Below are 20,192 nucleotides of genomic sequence, written 5' to 3' on the forward strand. Positions count from 1 at the left end.
CACTTCTGAGAAGCGATCAAAAACCGGGAAACTGTCTCTTTTCTTTTTTTGTCATTCTAAAAATATTTCTGTGTTTCCTTGTTCAGCTTTGAGGCATTTGGATTAATTGAAATTTTGTAGATTGCCTTTGACCTTATAACGTCACTCACTGGTCGATCATCGTTTTCATTCTGCTCTTATAGGTGTTGCATTTATAAACATCACACTATGGTTGTGTGATATCTGCTTCTATCATATAAAGTATTGTCTTGGTTATCACAATTTTATACGTAATTATTCTATTGCAAAACATTAATAGTTAAATAGCTTATAAATTTAGATGAACCCTTCGAGAATCTAACCTTAAAATCGAAATTCGAAGACAAATATTCAAACCTATTAAATAGATTATCTCTGAGTTCTCTTTTGTGTTGGGCATTTATGAAAGTGGTTGAGATGTATACATATTACAAACCGCATATCGCGTATAAGGTCAGGAATTTTGTATATCTTTTAAGGTGCCTTGAAAGAACGTTTGCTAACACATCTGAAACTTACAGAGGAGGGATTGTTCGTGGCATTAGTAAGCAATTCAGGGATAACTTGAGCATCTACAACGAAAAGAAATCTTCCATTTTTAATCTATATACTCTAGATAAAGACAGCGGTTCAGTTAATAGAATCCATGTAAATATTACAACTAAATATCTTTATAATACTATGATAAGAGAAATTATCAAAAATACGAATACAGTCTCACATGTAAATGGGAAAGAGATAAGAATGAACCACACACAAACTCACACAGAGACAAAAAATACGTCTTTCCTTTCCTATCTCAGATTAGTTTTATACGCTCATTTTTGCATATGGACGTGTACAGTGGTATATACACGGATACTTATCTATTTATATGAGAGTATACGTATGTGTGTGCATGCATGTTTGGATGCGAGTGTATAAATACATATATAACTATATATTCATATACATGTATGTGATTATGCGGATACATATATATGTTTGTATATTTGCGGGTGTGTGAATACATATATGTGTGCAATGTGCGCGTAAGTTTATATTACTATGTGCAATCGTATTCGCAAATTCATACTAATAAATGCTTATAAATTGATCACGATTATTCTCTGTTTGACATTCTCCCGTCTACTATCATTTTCTTCTTCTTCATCCTTTTTATATTTGAAAATTATTTTTGAATTGAAAAACAGAAACCTGACTTTTTACTCTGAACTCATTGTAGATAAATGTTCTAATACATATTGCATCTTATATGTAGCGAACAGAAAGATGAAAATGATATAAAAAATAAAAGTAAAACAAGATAAAAAGAAAGAAAAGAGAAAGAAAAGAGAAAGAAAATCTAGAATTATGACAATAATATACTTAGGCGCAGGCGTGGCTGTGTGATAAGAAGCTTGCATCCCAACCATATTTCAGATTCGGGTTTCGGGTTCAAGCTGTTGAATACTGCTATAATCCTTGCCTTCAGTTCATCTTTGGTGTTACAAAGAGTTTTGTTGGTCTCTCGCTCAACTGCGCCCCTCACCTAATAATCAAGGGGGTTGCAGTCTGGGGAGTTAGGTGGCCAGATGTTAGGCGTGATATGGTCGCAGAAATTGTCTGACAGCCATGATTGGGTTTTCCTACTTGTGTGGCATGGCGCAGAGTCTTATGGCTCGACGTAGGATCTTCCAGCAGTCACCTTCTTGAGTCAGGGCAGCACTACTTCCTCCAGGCACATGATGTAGGCCTCCGTGTTGAGTCTGAGGCCGTGTGGGAAGATGAATGGAAATATAACCTCACCATCACTTGTGATCACTCCAAACACCATGATGTTGACTGGATGTTTGATTTTTATCAATCTTGGTACATGTTTTGGAGACGTGGCAAGCCAACGGTTGTTCTGTGTGTCCAGCATCTGATCCTAGCCGTATTTGCCAGCGAATACGATGCGTTTTTGCTTTATAATGTATCAGAAATTTACTCTGCGTCTAATGAGGATGTATTGAGGGTGGAAGACCCTGCACCGCATACCAGAGAGTCGGGTGAACATAAATATGCATGGTACAATAATTTTTTTCTAATAAGAAAAGAGTAAAACAAGCTAAACTATGGCAGACTATTAGCACAAACATACGAAATATTGCTTACAGTACGTCATTGGTTATGTGTGGTGGTCACATCATCACATCATACCTCAATCACCAGCATATATAACCCACACCTGAATTGTGTCTTGAACTATTTTTTGACTGTGTTACCTTCAAGAAACATTTTCAAATTAACTGTGAGGAAATTCTCTTAGAAAGATGTAAAGGATTATAAATTTTCATTCTCCTGTCAGCCATTTGCAATGAGTGCACGACAACAAAACCATAGCGGTGGTGCGCCACCCTGATGTCTGATTGTGGTTACACAAAACATCACAGCCAAAATTCGTGTTTTACAACATATATAGCGATTCTCTTGATTAAGATAGAAACAACTATACAGTTGATCTGAAAGGAGGTGAAAAGGAGATATGGTACCCGTATATGATAAATTGATGGTTTCACACTTTATTCCTCTAAACTGTCATAGCATTGCATTTACAGGCTCAGAATTATACATTTCCCCCTTCAGAACCGCTTTAGATTACCTTTCAACGAATGTATGATGAAACATACTAAATTTGATTTTTTTGTACAAAATATTCTTATAAATTAGCGATGAGTCTTTTGCGTGAGTGCGTCTTGCAAGCCAGCACGTGCGATACTTCTTGGATGAACTGATCTGAAAATAAGCCGTTCTGACAAACATAAAATAAAGTGATATTTTCGAACGCAGTATAGCCGTTAAAACAGCAGAAAAATTGGGCAATAATCTTACAAGGCGGAAAAAGATGTTAAGAAACAGCCAAGATTGTTTGTTGACAATATCACTTTCTTGTCTGTACCGTACAATACGCATTCGGCGCTTCTACAAAAACAAATGTATGTTTGTTTATATACATACGTAGTTATAAAATAAAGTAATTACTCCGTTTGTTACTTTCTTCCTCTCCACCTTTTATTTTTCTACTCACACTTCTATGGAGTTAACTAAATCCCCTTTTGTAAAATACTACATAGAAATAGGTATGCGGGCAATTATCGATTTCAGATTTTTGCACAAGATCAACATGTTCGGGTGAGAGGATAATCCGAGTCTATCGACTTCAGTACTCAACTGGTACTTTTTATTATCGACTCCGAAAGGATTAAAAGCGAAGTCAACCCCAGCAGAATTTGAACACAGAAAGTGAAGACGGACCAAATGACGCTTCGCATTTTGCCCGGCGTGATAAAAATTCTGCCAACTCGCCGACTTATATACAGGCAGTTATCATTACAGCTGTCACTACAGCTATGAAGCTCCCTTGTTAACAACCTTCCGTCACCTCGATATTACAGTTTATTCGGAGTTACAGTTGTCGAAAACAAAACCAAATTCTACGACTTCAAGAACATTGAAAATATGGGGGTATACAGAATTTACTGCTATCACTTATTGCAGCTAAAATTTACAACTACAGGGAACGTGTCTGCTTCAGCAGAAACTGCATTTACAAGCTATATATCTTTCAGCTACGTCATCCTTTGTCTGATGCAGCGTCGCAGCTTCAGGAAGACAGTTTTTAAGCTTATAGTTTACAAACCATGCACCTTTCTCTAATAAATTCTTCATCCGTTGTTGCAGATCTTTGTTGCAAATGTGATGGTACCATCTGATGTTCTCGATGGTCCTCATGGCTTTGCTATCGAAGCAGTCGATCATCTTTTCAGAGTCTTAGAGAGGGGCTACGTTTCTGCTCCATAGGGATTTGCTGTAGATGCAGTGAGATGGAGCAGTGACGCCAAAGGGCTTTCTATAGAGAGTACATGACTTCGGCGGCCAAGCCAACTAAGAACTGCGTGCGCACGCGCAGCAGCCTGCAGCCTTTCACCTCATAGCTATCCGTCGTACGCGCTGGTCCGTATATGTCCTCCGTCTTCTGCTAGATCATCCTACCAGGGCTTTACTCTCATTCGACGCAGCAGCTGCAGGCTGGAAGGGGCCTCGTGGCAGGCCCCGCACCAGATGGTTGGACGTGATTGGAGAAGATCTCTAAAGGCTCGATGTCACCTGGGAGGATGCAGAGGGACTGGCACGAGACCGCCAGCGATGGGGAGCACTGGGGGACTTGGACGGCTCTACGCATGATGACATCTCTGGGACCACTAACCTGGGATGGTCCCCAAACTCATGAAGCAAGAGCATGAAGCGAGCATTTTAACAACATGAATTCAATTTTGAAGGGAACTCTTTATATAGTTAGTCTTACACAAAGGGCCAGCTTAGCTGAACGAAATCGGAAGTTTCCAAAATATTCATTCCCATGTTTGCAAGAGCGAAAGTATGGACAGTGACCGTGTGGCATTAAACGTGTTTCTAATATTAACATCTAGATCTAATGCTTTGCTTTCATAGATGCTGTCAGGTTTCACTCATATATTGCTGATGAATTTAAATCTACTTTCATAATATATATATGAATTGGTGTTTTTATATTTCTCGAACTGTCATTTCCCTTTAACCACATGGCCTCTCATTTGTTCTGCTTTTATATGTTACTTCAGGAATTATAATAACAGTTATACTGAGTAGTTCTAAATGTAGAAATAAACCCTTTTATATATGTAAATATACATATATAAGTGGCTTCTTGAACAAAAATGTAAGAAATTACTATTTTATATGGTTTTAGCCTCATGCTTCTTGGAACATTCTTTAAATTAATGTAATTCTACTGATATTCCTCTCCTTCAAGAAAATCTTCATAATTTTGTCCATCTCTGAAACATGGACGTTGATGTTATGGAAACGTAACAACATCTGTGGTGTTATGAGCCAGGCTGTGTTGTAGAGAAGGATCGGAAGTGAGGGAGTAGGCATGTCCTGTTGGAAGTGGGGTTTGTGGATCCCACCGGAAGTGCCGCGGTGGACATGCAGCATTCAGTGAACCACGAGGGTCAGTCGGCGGCAAACAACACACCAGAGCGGACGTGTGAGAAGGTAGAGCATCGGATAGCGCACGTGGACGTGGAGTGAACCTTGGAGATCGTGACAGCACGTGGATGTTGAAAGTGACCCTTTCTCCGGACCGACAGGTAAGACTACCGTAATCTTCTCTTCACTTCTGTCTTTTTTCTTCCTCTACATCACAAGCTATTTCGGTTCAAACGAGAAAAAAATGATGGATATGGTCCGTGTTTCGAATGAGACGGTTAGGCCATTTTGTGGCGAGGGAGATGTGACCGCTTGGTTGCAAAAATTAAGTTAGTGGCAAAACCTCCAAAGTATAGATGATCTAGCGAGTTTTATACCGTTGTACCTCGATGGATCGGCGTCGGCGCTATACCTGGAAATGAAAGAGAAGGACAAGTTGAGCGCAGAAAAAATAGAAGGCCGGCTGATGGAGGCTTTCACAGAAGGGCCATTTATGGCATATGGTCGACTGGGGATAAAAAGTGGATGGACAAACAAGTCGATGTGTTTGCCAACGAACTCAGGAGATTGGTTAGAATGGTGAGATATAGAGATGGCGCGTTAGAACAAACCGTAAAATTAGCCTTTGTAGCAGGATTTCTTGAGCACGTGTCGGTCGAGCTGCAAAAGCTGCCGAACATTCACTCTATGGCAATGGGAGAGGTAATCTCTCTCTCGAGCCATCGTCTCGTGTTGCAGGACAACACCTTTGGCAGCGACTGCAATACTGAGAAGGGGACAACAAAGAGCGGCGGAGAAGGGTCGAACAAGGAACGTGCGCGACCCTTCAAAGGGCAGTGTTTTCGGTGTCAGAGTTCGCACATGGCAAGGGACTGCAGGGAACCCAGGCCTGGAGTGATTTGCTATCGATACAGGCAGATAGGCCACATCGCTAGTGAATGCATGCAGGGGAACGGTCCAAGGGAGACTACTGCGCCGGTAGTTGTCCCATCGAAGAAATAGAGGCGCGTTTACAGTCGTTGCCAGTAGTAGAAGTCGTGGTGAACGGAAAGGTGTCACGAGCCCTCGTGGACACGAGCTGCTCAACAACCCTAATGACTCCAGAAGTGGTAGAAGAATGGAGTGGAGTGAGTAGTGTAAAGGTTGTTGACGGTACGGTAGTTGAATGCAGAGGAAGTAACGATGTGGAGATAGTGGTACGAGGAACAAGACTGAGGTTGCGGGCCATTGTAATTGATCGTGTAGTAGACGGGATCGATGTCGTGATGAAGATGGACGCCATTGTCCGCTTGGGAGGTGTTACGGTCAATGAAGCCGGTGTAGTGTTCAGTGATGCGAGGTGCTATGTGCTGTGAGTTCGTGACAGGAGAGTGGTGAGGGCTGCGAAGAAAAATATGCTGCACACACCATCACAGACAAAGATTTTCGAGCTGTGTTCGATGGCTGGCAGTGGACAGTGGAATGGCAATTGAAGGGAGATCCTACAACATTGCAGAACGCAGTAGGCTGCTATCAGCATTCCCTGAAAGGAGATGCCAGAAGCGAATTCGAGGGAGAGGTGGACCGGTGGATCAAGGAAGGTGTTCTGATTCCTTGGAAGGAGAAAATGATTTCATAGTGTACATATATATTCAGTACTGAATTATTCCGAATATACACGTGTACCGACATGTAATTTGAAAAGCTTGCCTTTTACATAGATATATGTGTGAACATTTCTATGTGCTATGTTGGATACATTTGGTATTCGTTTGGTATGTTGAATTTTGTTCATTTTTATGTGTCTCGATTATGCCTGAACTGACGATTGGAAAGTGGATCGTGTATACTAACTACGAAATCATATGATTTGCGGCTGAATCTGTATTTAAAAGACGACTTCCAGGTTGCATTCCCTCACTCTTGGTACACTGTATATTTATTATGGTAGTTTTGACTTTAAGAGTCTCACATAGCGTGAGGCATTTACGTGTTGTAATGTCCTTGATATAATAAATATATATGTATATATATAGCGTTTGTACGTCTGTGCTCGCGTGAGCTTGTATGATATGTGTATATGTATTGACATGCATTCTTAGTTTGGTGTCTTTTCGTTTTCTTTCAAAATTACTGAACAAAATAAACTAGAAAGTCAATAATGAGAACACAAAATTTGATGAAAATTTTTAATTTAACATATATTTCACAATTAATTATCCTTTTAATGTCATTATTAATTATATTATGAAGAAAAACCTTACTTGGTTAAGATTCCACAAAAATATACATGACAAGAAAAATAAATTACATGAGAGATGAAAGGGAAGGAGAAAAAATCACATATATATTATATATATATATGTGGGTCCATATGTATATATATGTATGTGTGTGGTGTGTGTGTGTATGTGTGTCTGTGCATATATTGATGTATATGTGTTTCTGTGTATATATATATATATATGTATACTTTTTTAACTCTCCGAATTAACTCTTTCGAGATTTTCATTTTTGGATCTTTCGTTATTTAAAATTTCATTCTCATCAATGCCTATTTTTTCACAGAACAAATCATCACAAGCATCCGTTTTATTTTTCGTGAGGTTTTCGTATTTGTTGATCGTATTTTTTCGATAGAGGGAGTTAGCGTCGAACGAAGAATGAGAAGAGTATCGCGAGAGTATACTTGCATGCGTTGCTGTGGTTGATGATGTCATGTCTATAACGTCAGTTGTAGTTGCATGCAACTTTTGTGTTTTGCTGTATCTCCTCGCTGTCGTATGTGGGTTGATAACTGTTCCTTGGTAAGTAAGTGAACTAAAATCCTCTTCCGGAATCAAGCATCGGCAGAACGTTCGGATAAATATGCGCCGAAATTTCTGCCCGAAAGCACAGTATAACAGAAAGTTAATAGCGCTGTTTAGCGTAACCAAATAGTTTCTTATTAAAGATAAAATTATCCATCCTGATGTAGTAGACACCATTTTGCTATCAATAGCATAAGCTGTATTGTATATGAGCGCAGGAACTTGGCAGATCATGAAAACTATAACAACTGATACAAGCATTAATGTGACGTTATTTTCTCTTGATTGGCGTACGTTCATATCACGACGCTGACGTTGTGACCTTTTCACGGCAAGAATGAGGAATATATTAATGACGGCTAAAGATGTCAACGGAATAAAGCACATAATTGGTAGATAGAGACACAAGAAATAGACTTTACGGTATATTTTACTTTCACCCATATCAGTGGTCTTTTCTTTCACAAGAATCGTATGGTCTGCAGGATTAAGTCGGTATTCTATTTCATATTCAAACCAGCGTGACGCATTGTAGACAAAGGAAAAAACAGATACAGACAGTATGACCATACGAGCTCTTGCCATAGTACACATGCTAGCAGCTCTGAGCGGATGACATACAGCTATATAGCGCTCAACAGTGAACGAAACAGTTAACCAGATCGTTGCTGTTTGGCCAACTAAACCAGCAGGATAAGCGTAGACAATAACATAGGGTAAGATATTTTCTCTGTAAGGTTCCGATACAGATGGAATTCCAATCAGAAAGAACGTAATTATTAAAACAACACTGTCCCACATTGCCAGAGCTTTTAGGTAGCAGTTTGTTGATGACTGCATCGTTCGTTTTGTAAGTACAGCAATTGTTAATATATTTCCAATGAGACCAAGTGATATAATCACAATTGATGCAACACCTGTCAGGTAAAATTCAACCAATTTTATTTCATCAAACTGAGCCGGCAAAGGTGTAGGGAATACATTACTTGATCCATTCACTAAGCTGACATTCCATCCGAAAACATACTTTAAATTCGAACCAACAACAACATTTGAATGATTAGTGTTCTCCATAAAAACTTCCATTTTGGGCCCAAAAGGTATTACTTTTCGATTTATGCTTTTCGAGCTCTGATTGCTTGACTTTTAGCAAGGAAATTCTTACGTACTGCGATGACTATATCATCTTATTTATAGTGTCTTTTGCCGTCGTCGCAACTTCAGTTTTGTCCTTTTTCTTTAAAATCCATACATCCTGAAAAGAGAGAATAATAAAGTTTAAAAAAATACAAACAAACACAAAAACCAACAAAACAATAATACTGCATTAAAAAGACATTCAAATAAGAGATACAAATAGAACTTATTTTACTGTTATCTCTTCAAACGCTTGCTACATTATATTACTAGTATAAAATTTTAAATTCAGTGAGTCGAAATAAGTCTTTTGCAAGTGACTAGAAAATGCATAGACTTTTAAAGGTAATAATCCTTTCTACTAAAGGCACAAGGTCCAAAATTTGTGGGGAAGGGATTTTTTAATTACATCGACACCAGTACTCCACTGGTACTTAATTTACCGACCCTGAAAAGATGAAAGGCAAAGTTGATGTCGGTGGAATTTGAACTCAAAACGCAAGTACGGGCGAAATGCCGCTGAGCATTTTGCCCAGCGTGTTAACGATTTTGCCAGCTTGCCACCTGACTGTCGAAAATGTAATAATAATCATAAATATGTGGTGTTTGTTGCAATATAAAAGAGTTTTACATATATTGGCATTTACCAATGTTATATATAGACACAGAAGTGGGAGATTAGCAGAATCATTTCAGCATCAGAAATATATGCCCTGCGGTATTTGTTCCAGTTCCTTAAATTCTGAGTTCAAATCTCACCGAGATCAACTGTACTTTCATCCTTTGGAAGTCAATAAAATATAAGATTTAGTTGAGAAAAGGAGTCGATATAATCGATTAACTTCCTTCCCTCAATATTGATGGCTTTGTTTCTAAATCACAAACTGTTATTATTGAAGGCGGAGACTTGTTAGGGTGTCCGAAAAAGTTCTTTGCAGTCTTTCTTCCGGTTCGTTGAGTTCTGATGTCAAATGTTATTCATCGTTCCTTGGTGGATAATCTAAATTATCTGTGAAGTACTGGAATCTGTGGTATCGACTTACACCTACTCCTGAAAAAAACAACTCTTTCCTTGTGCATAAATCAGAAATCAATAAAGGTACCGAAATACCAGAATTGTTAAAACGCCGGAAAAATGCTTACAGGCATTCGATCCGATTCTTTTCGCTCTGAGTTCAAATCTCACCAAATTCAACTTTGACTTTTATCCTTTCGAAGTCGATAAAATAAAGTACCATCGATTCCTTGGGCCAATGGAGCGATGAATCCCATCTCCTCAACAATTGTTGGCTTTGTGACTAAATCAGAAATCTTTATTATTATTATAGGCGGCGAGCTGGTAGAATCGATGGCACACCGGCCAAAATGCTTAGCGGTATTTCATCCGTCTTCACGTTCAGAGTTCATATTCTGCCAAAGTTGACTTTGCGTTTCATCCTTTTGGGGTCGATAAAACAAAAACTATTAGTTGACGACAGAGGTTGATGTAATCGAATAAAACTATACCCCGAAATTGCTGGTATTGTGCCAAAATTTGAAATCATCATTTTTATTATCATTATTAAAGCCGCAAGTTGGCAGAATCGTTAGCATCCACAGCGAAATGCTTAGCGATATTTCGTCTGTCTTAACGTTCTTTCATCCTTTCGGGGTCGATAAATTAAGTACTGGTCAAATCGACTTGCTCCTTCCCTCAAAATTACTGGCCTTGTGTCAAAATTTGAAACCATTGTTATTAATATTATTATTGAATGAGAGAGCAGTGCATGTCATCAAAATGACACTGGGGTACAAATATACGAAGCTCTACCAGTCTGATATGGGTACACCAGGCACATGCATCACAACCATATGTATGCGAAATGGTGATCTTATATCAAGATAAACAGCGTATGACCTTGCAGTTGGGTTCCAGTTAGAATTTTCATCAGGTCGAGTAGCCCATACCTTTCAAAAGGTCCTTTAATAAGAGTTGTTTAAGGATGTTGAGGGAAACACCCATGTTTCTCGAGGTGAATTATTCAACCCCTCAAAATTCCTCTCCAACACATGTCTTTGATGCTCCTCCACTACTGCTCGTGATTAGAGGTGCACATAACGTCAGCCACTAAGGGACATGCTCAACTGGTTAAGGTCAAGCAACTGACAAACAAATCTGAGGTATTGAGCAGAATATTTGCTGTAGCCCATCTTTTATACCAAGATAAAACATGTGCATGATAACACTACCAATCAGTTAAGATCAGAAGCCATGAGAGTCAGTGCCTTGTATTGAATCGATAATAATAATAATAATAATAATAATAATAATAATAATAATAATAATAATAATAATAATAATAATAATAATTATTATTATTATTATTATTATTATTGTTATTATTATTAAGGTGGCCAGCTGGCCGAATCGTTAGCACGCAGGGCGAAATTCTTAACGGCATTTCGTCAGCCGCTACGTTCTGAGTTCAAATTCCCCCGTGGTCGACTTTGCTTTTCATCCTTTCGGGGTTGATTAAATAAGTACCAGTTAGGTGCTTGGGTCGATGTAATCGACTTAATCCTTTCCCCCAAATTTGATGACTTGTGCTTTCAGTAGGAAAGATTATTATTATTATTATTATTATTAGTGGGTGTCGTACATCAGGTGTAAAATTTTGTATTCTCAAGTCAAGTATCGTTGTTATGTAATTTCTTGCCGGGCAAGACTTGTCCTTTAATTTTTCTGCAGTTGGTAAATAAATTCTAGTCAAGTACTGGTTTAGATTTAATTGACCACTCTTTTCCCCAGGGTGACTTGTTCTAAAAATCAATATTCTGAGAACTAAAGCAACGTAATTTCGGATTTATACACACACACACACACACACACACACACACACACACACACACACACACACACACACACACATTCACTCACTCACACATATACATCTTACAAATATGCCCGACATACGGAAAATGACCCCAATGCATACATATTGAATAGAATACTTTTAATGTAATACAAAGCTCAAAACTTGAACCACTGCAGAAATACAAACCCCATAGATTTCCATTCGGATGTACATTGAATGCATGCAAAAATTAAACTGTTTAAGCAGAAGCAGCAGCAGCAGTAGTAGTAGTAGTAGTAGTAGTAGTAGTAGTAGTAGTAGTAGTAGTAGTAGTAGTAGTAGTAGTAGTAGTAGTAGCAGCAGCAGCAGTGGTGTTAGTAGTACATTTAATAGAAACCAAACTTATGTAGGCCTCAAGACGCATTTATTGATGAGAGGAAGGATATAGTTAATGGGTGAATAGCAGAGTTGTCATTGACGCCATTTAAAGTCAGTGTTTGAAGAGTTGTTTCGCGAAACAGTTTGAATGAAGCTCTACCGATTCACAATATATTTATACCTTATTCATATAACTGACTGCCATATAATTGAAATTTCCTTTAGAGAATCCCAATGCCAGTTGCATTGTTAGTCCTTGAGATTCATGTGCGGAAGCCATTTAGGTTGGTAAATAACCAAAACTATAAAATGTTATATAAGTTTGTAACGTAGATAATTATATGGCTGTATAACTCGCAAATATAATGTATTTACTCACTTTTTTCATCAACAATCACCATTGGAAGAAGCTTCAACGTGCTTGGTTAGCCTACAAGAAATAGTAACCTAATCTTCCTCAATTCGTATCTTACCTTTCTTATAACGGATGAACTCAGTGGATAACAAAGCCTTCGACATATAAAAAGACCAGATGGTCATGAATGAGAAGCCTTCGATCATAGATCTTCTCCATCATGTTCAATTTTCAGTTAAACTTTATGGCAACCATTGTATAACGACTATAACCATATAGTTTGGTACCCGGAAACACTTATTACAAAGTATTCTTACAGACTTTTGAATTTTAAAACCATTCATATTAGTTTATTTTATGCAGAAGCAAGCATTTTACTGATGGAAAATCAACCGTATTTTCCAAGTGTATCGGCAGCTAAGCAGTACTGTCATCTTTAGCGAACCGGTTCCAATAAATAATGTTGGATGTTCTTCCTAAATGCGTTAAAACTTTGCTTCCTTGCAAACCCTGTTGTTTTCCTAAGTAAAAGTTTCTAAGATTTGAAAGTATAATCAGCAACAAAGTAGCATACGATAAAAGATGAAACATCGTGCTAGGTGTTCCGAATACTTCACTATGCATTATGTAAAAATCCTTCCACTAAGCTGCATTGATTCATTCGTTTATTTTAAGTGAATTGTGTGCCAAATAATCCCAGGCTTAAAATAAAAGTTTACGTCGATAACCTATCGGGTTTCTGATGCATAATAAGAAAATGGAGCCTGAGAAGGCATTAAAATAAATTTAATCCTTTTAAATTGTTTATATCTACAACTATCTATTCTATAAAATCGTTTGTTTAGTAATTCCGATAACGAAGCACTCCCGAGTGGTTTGTAAATATTTCATTTTCGTTACATAAAAAAATTTAACTGAACATCCATCCATTTCCATCGGCGATTCAAACCAATTTTTTCTTTGCGGCAGGCGTAACAGAACATCATTAAACGAATCCGTGATTGATTTGCCGAGATATTTATTTTAAATTTAAATCTAAGATGCTATGTCTATAGAAGATCGTTATTATATCGATTTAGTTGGAATTTAATGTAGTCGAAACTGGCCACAGTATTGTCTCTTCCAAGAACATGATGAATTGCTTAACAACGCGTTTGCCACACATGCAGAGATTAAAGTTATGAGACGCACAATTTCTGTAAAAATCCAAATTTAAGGAAATTAATTAATTTCTCAATACTTTAATGAACTAGATTAATATGAATGATCTTAGTTCTGAATACCAAAAAGCAATATATTTTCAAGCAGTCTAATGCTATATCACAAATAGTTTACAAGCCAATAAAAGGAGTCCTTGCAATCGACCAATCAGCGTAGAGTTAATGACCAAACGTCCATGTGAACGGGCTATGTGTGTGTATATGCGCTACTAGATAGCTCATGGAAGACAAAATCTTTAGTGAGCTACATATTTGACATTACGTGCTTTATGAAATTTGTAAGGGTAACAATGCAAACGCTAGGGAATACATATGCACCGTATAGCCTGCTGATGTGAGCTTGTTTCAATGGAACAAGGGAAAAGCATCACCGTAAAACTTTAGTGTCAAAACCTTGAACGTATCAATCATGTTTTGTCTTGCTCAAAACAAAATACAAACTCATGATATTTCAAGGTCACATTCAGCAAATGTAACTCAAGGAAAGATAAATTCGTTAGGTTGAGAAACTCTGCCACATCCTCCCTACTCATCAGACTTAGGCACTATCCAATTTTTACTTTTTATGATACTTGAGCACTTTACAAGTGGAAAATATTCAGAAGCAGAGACGATGTCAAACGAGACCCCAAACATTTTTCTCTCTTCTCTGGCCTTTTCTGTTTTTGCTCGAGGAAAAGGGAAACAGAAAACTTATTTTAAGATGGGAAATATTGCTAACGATGGTGATTACGTTTTAAGTGAATAAATCTATATACTGTATGTTGTACGCTGATCTGAATTCATTACATGATAAGCGACATTACTTTTTGGTACCTTGATACATTCAAAGTTCTCAAGTTTGTAAATAGCATTTAGTTTCTTTTATTCTCATAGGCTACCGATTTAGTTACACGGTTTCAGAGACAATTCCAACGCAAATTAAAATAAAATAAACTGCCCACACAAAAATATCAATAACATAAAATGATTTAACTTGACAGTAACAGTTTGTTTATTGAAATATTTCACGAAGGACACAAAGTAGTAAGTTGTAAGTTTTATACTTTTCTGTGGAACCATAAACCAAAAAATACAAGATATAGAATACTACCATCTATACACACATAGATTACTGTTCAATAAAACATTTGAAAATGCATAGTAAGTTATTTAAATGACAGAGAAAGTCAGATAAATATATTTTATCTCTGTTTTCTCTGTTTCAAGAGATGTATTTTCTTGATTATGTTCAAGGTAATTGAGCAATTATATTGTCTTACGCGTATAGACCGGCAAAATTTACAAACACAAGAGGCGTGATTATATGAAATATTTTGAGGCTCATTTACCAAGAAAATATTGTTTTTGATGCAATTTATACAAGCAATTAGAAAAGAAGACCCAGTAATAACAATGATTATTTGTTAGAATCGAGAGATCAAAAAATTCAAAATAGCACTTATTTGAATTAACGCTAAACTTGATTAGATTTCGTTTCAGATTTCTATCATCAGAAGGGTTCAGGAAGTACCTTAGTTTTAATTACAATCTAATTATCAATCTAAAACATTACAACCAACACTGTTGTCGAAAATGATTTTACAATATTTACATAGCCAGTCTTAATTATAATATATGTAAGAGTACACTTGGTGTGGCCAAATTATTATACCTTATCAAAGTATCAGTGATAACATAAACATAATTGACAGCAAAAGCGTAATTCGGAATTAGGTTCAGACTAAAGATTTTAAAATTCATCTTCAAAGCAATGAATAAAATTGGAGTTCTCGAGGCTGAGGCAAAACAAGATTATAAGCCTCTTTCTGAAGATGCTTCTACACACTCATGTCTGTCTGTCTTACTGTCTGTTTGTATGCATGCATGTATATGTGTATACGTGTGTGTGTATGTGTATATATATTCTTAGTCATTTGACTGCAGCATACTGGAGTACCACCTTAAGGGGTCTTAGTCGAACAAATCGACTCCAAGACTTGTTCTTTGTGAGCCTAGTACTTATTCTATCGGTCACTTTCGGCGAACCGCTAGTTTACAGGAACATAAACACACCAACATCTGTTGTCAAGTGATGGTGGGGAGGGCACAAACACAGACACAAACACACACACGTATACATACACACACAGACACACGTGTACGCTACGCACACACATACATACGACGGGCTTCTTTCAGTTTTTGTCTACTAAATCCACTTACAAGGCCTTAATCGGCCCGAGTCAATAGTAGAAGACACTTGCTCAAGGTGCCACGCAATAGGACTAAACCCGGAACCATGTGATAGGGAAGCAAGCTTCTTGCCACACAGCCACGTATATGTGTGTGTTGTGTGTATGCATGATTGTGTGTATTTCGGTTTTGTATTTGGTTAACAAGGTTCTTGATGTAATTCGTATTGAAACACTTCCTATGTCTTAGGAGGGTCATTACTCCAATAATAGTAAACACACGCACTGGTTCAATATCTCTTCTTTATTGATAATCAATCGGTTAGATATTTAACCAACTAACAAATCGATCCTGTGTTAAATGTGTTGGTTAAACACTCAATTGCTTGCATGTCTGTCAGAGTCATTTCGTCGCTATTCGCGATCTCATTAATAAAATGATCCTCTATCATGTCTGCCTTGAATCTGTTTGAGAATTAGTCTGATACCTGCGTGTGTGTATGCTTGTATGTGTGTATGTAGGTGAGTGGTTGCTTACATGTGTCTAAATGAAGAGTCGATTTTAGTTTCTGCTGAGAACATTTTAGAATTTTTGCATTTGTCCTTCGTACTTTTGTTCTGCTGTATGAACTCTTGTGTCCATATTTTTGACAACTGTAACATCTTTGCTTTTTAAAAGTACAATCGTTTCTGAAATGTAGGCCTCCACATCCGTAACATGGATTAGGACCTAGTAATCTTCTTTGGTGATACTTTCTCGGTGGACATATCTATATTCTTGCGAAATCCTTTTCTTGAATTTTTCTTACGTCGTGTTTCAGGAACATCATTCTTTGACACTCTTCTGCAACAGTCTTCAGGGTTAAATCTTGGTTCACTTGTTCAAGTTTTGAAATAATTATTGCCCATATTTCTGTATCTTCATTTACTATAAGGCATTGTATAAAAATGAGGCACTTAAATATCTCAAGAGTAAGTTCTTCAAGCTTAAAACTTTCACACGTTCTGTTGACTATTCCTGCATACGTAATAAAGTCACCATCTTCTTTTTTAGTTAAATTCCAACACTCCATTCGAGTGTTAAATAGAGAAGTTTTATCACCAAACGTGTTGGAGAGTAATTTGATTGTTTCCTGAAAACAAATTTCACTAGACTTACAGTATCGTTTATGCTCAGCCGGAGCTAATCTACGTAATAATAACCTTACTTTTTTTTTCGTCCGACCATATTTTGCAATCTTCCTTAAAAATCTCCCCGCAAAAGTTATACCCTCCTCTGGGTTATAATTGAATTCTGTTATGGAGGTCGATACGCCGTCTGGCAAAAACGAACTTACCGCATTTTTGGACTTCTTTGGGTATAACTCCAATAATTGTTGTTGTTGTAGTTGTTGCTGTATTAGTTGCTTCTGCAACTCCTGTTGTTGTTGTTGTTTTTGCTTTTGCAACTGTATTATAGAAGCTAATAGGTCTTCCATCATTTAACAAGTTGCGTCACGAACAAATTGTTAAATAACCTATGTGAGCTTCGAAACCCTCGTCACAAGAATGTTGTATCCTCCATCTCCAAATGTCGTGGTACCGCTATGATATTGTGATAGATAGTTCTGATACACTGTAGTAACAGTAATGATGCAGCTGTAACAACAACGTAATTATCAATCAATCCATTCACGAACCAACAATCAATATTCCAAACGAACTAATCTACCGAAACCTTCCGACTTCATTGCGAACCCAACTCGAACTAGCATACAAGCTTCACTCCAACCGCTACAATTTATAATCGCTCGGTCCAGTCTATTTCTCGCAAGAGGGCATCATGACTCTCGTCACAATAATATATGTATATGTGTGTGTGTGTCTGTGTGTGTGCGTATCTTTACATATGAGAGTATGAGGTTTATATATGTAAGTATATGTATACGTACATAATTATACATATACATACATATATTTGTATGTACGTGCATATATATATATATATATATATATATATATATGTAGTGAGAGAGAGAGAGATTGGAAAGAGACGGTAATATTTGTCAGTATAACAATCAATTCTAAACTATAGCATGATGATGTATCACCGAGAACAGACTAGAAATACACTATCACATGTACTGTGAGAGTTCGAATACAAGAACTGGTATATCAGACTTTTATAAGATACGAAGAATGAATGAAAGTATTATGCAGATAAACATTTCTCTTACTAAACGGAATTTTATTGAAGGATTACGTAATTCTGCATAGCTTATAACATTGATAGACACGTTTTAATCATTAAGATTTAATCATTAGACAATGATATATGTATACGTGCGCATATGTGTGTGTGCGCGTGCATATATGTGTCCGTGCGCGCGCGTACGTGTGCGTATGTATGCGTGTGTATAATAAAAAACCCAATTTTCCTGCTCCCAACATGTACTAAAAACTCCTTAAGGTACCATGAAATTGTAATATTTTCATTAATTTCTTAGTCACGATCAGCAAAAGCGAAGCCGGTTGACTATCCAATCTCATAAAAGTATATACATTCTCTGTATTACCCTTTTTTCCCCCATGTAAGGGAAACAAATCTCTGCAAAGAAGCTTTGTACTATATATATATATATATACAAACACACACACACATGTACATATATATATATACAAAGAGAGAGAGAGAGAGAGAGAGAGAGAGAGAGAGAGAGAGAGAGAGAGAGAGAGAGAGAGAAAGTGAGGAAGATGTGTATGCATGCATGCATATGTAGATTGTGCAGACATGCTAACATTAAACGATTTGGGCTGCTCTATATGAATTATTTAGGAATATATCGTGAATGCTAGCACAAAAATCATTTTACTATTTATCTCTGTTAACAAATATATATATATCTCAAAACTTTTCGTGATTTGTCAAATGAAACCTTATTCGCTGTCATTCTTAATTCTAACATTGAATGTCATATACTTTCTCTTTATATTGATATATTCTTTCGAAATATTGTCAGAGTGAAAGCTCTTTAAGAAATTTAAAGAATATAAGATTTCTTTCCCTCATTTATTTTAGTCATGCGCCTGACACACCTGAGATTTTGAAAATCATTGAAAAATATGTAGCCAAGACATTTGTATGCAAACAAACACCTTCTATCGTTGCTATTTGCGTCCGCAACAATACAGAAATATCATGCATAATTCAATTTTACCATTCATGACAATAGTTACAAGATATATCATGTAAATTGTTTAGTACATATACATACTTGTATACTCACACACACACACCGCCCACACATATACTTTATCGATACCAATTACAAAAGCTAGCGATCAAATAGTACTTCCAAATATTTCCATGTACATATCTAAATGTTATGTTATTATGGGTAACTATTGCTACATAGAAGCAGGCATATTAGAATGTCTTGATACATGACATATTCAAAGTTTCGTGAAAATTTCAGTTCTGTTTTCTGAAATGTGTTGAAATACTGGATTTGTGCTGCAGTTAACTTTTCTGGCTTGTTTTAAAGATTTGAGTCGTGAATCTATCAGTTACAAATGAGTAATTTCGTATTCAGTCCTCACTGGCCAGTATGTAATAAACATTCTTGTATTCTCTGAAGCTGAAGTATTTTCTCTGTATTTTTTTTTTTTTACTTTCATGTAAAATGCAGCCACTCAGTTTTGCTGCACATGTAAACTGCATTTAGAAATGGTCCTCTATATGCTTAGAGCAGCGATTTTGTTAACTCTAGCAATCTTATTGCAAATGTCGTTTATATTACTAAAGTGTATCTGCTCTTGAACTATGACGACATTCATGGATAACAGTTTCTGACTAATTATGCCGGACTGACTAGTGTATGCCGATGTCGGATTTAAGTTTCTGACGGATAAAACTGAAGGTATATAACTGGAGCAGCAATAGTAACCACGGAAGATTGTTGATTGTCTTGTTTTAATGCCTATCTAGTGTATGTTATATACCTGCTCTTATCTAAAATGCCTTTCTTCCTTTCATAAGTTACTTTTTTTTTTTGTTAATTCTATCAACATTTCGTTTTCTACTTTCGCAAGTAACGTCGGTATTATTTGAATTTCCAAGGAAATATCATTTTCTTTTCCAGTTCTTTATGTTTGTAATATTTAATTTCCTTTTATTACGTTTTGTTTTATTTCTGTATGCTCTGTTATCCATGTTAACTCCAAACCAACGAAAAAATGGATTAAGTTGATTAGATTAGTAAAAATGTAGTGAAGAAATTGATGAAGAGATGTCTTTGCATGTTTTATAATCTATG

At 36.7% G+C, this 20,192-nt stretch overlaps 1 protein-coding gene across 3 annotated transcripts in view; it reads right to left on the reverse strand.

The window, feature by feature from the left end:
- Positions 1-7,164: 7,164 nt before the first annotated feature.
- The window catches only part of LOC106875459 (FMRFamide receptor), a 179,793-nt gene continuing 166,765 nt past the window's right edge, over positions 7,165-20,192 (reverse strand). For 2 of the 3 annotated variants that reach the window (XM_014923613.3, XM_014923622.3), the window contains exon 2: positions 7,165-9,054. In XM_014923613.3, coding sequence (XP_014779099.1) covers positions 7,467-8,885 — 1,419 coding nt within the window. In that variant the 5' untranslated portion in view covers positions 8,886-9,054 and the 3' untranslated portion in view covers positions 7,165-7,466. Of the gene's footprint in view, positions 9,055-17,234; positions 17,536-20,192 lie in introns of all 3 variants that reach the window. The other variant, XM_089351162.1, reaches the window with a different exon arrangement.

This window comes from Octopus bimaculoides, chromosome 4 (assembly GCF_046866305.1).
Source record: "Octopus bimaculoides isolate indiv1 chromosome 4, ASM4686630v1, whole genome shotgun sequence".
Classification (NCBI taxonomy): domain Eukaryota; kingdom Metazoa; phylum Mollusca; class Cephalopoda; order Octopoda; family Octopodidae; genus Octopus; species Octopus bimaculoides.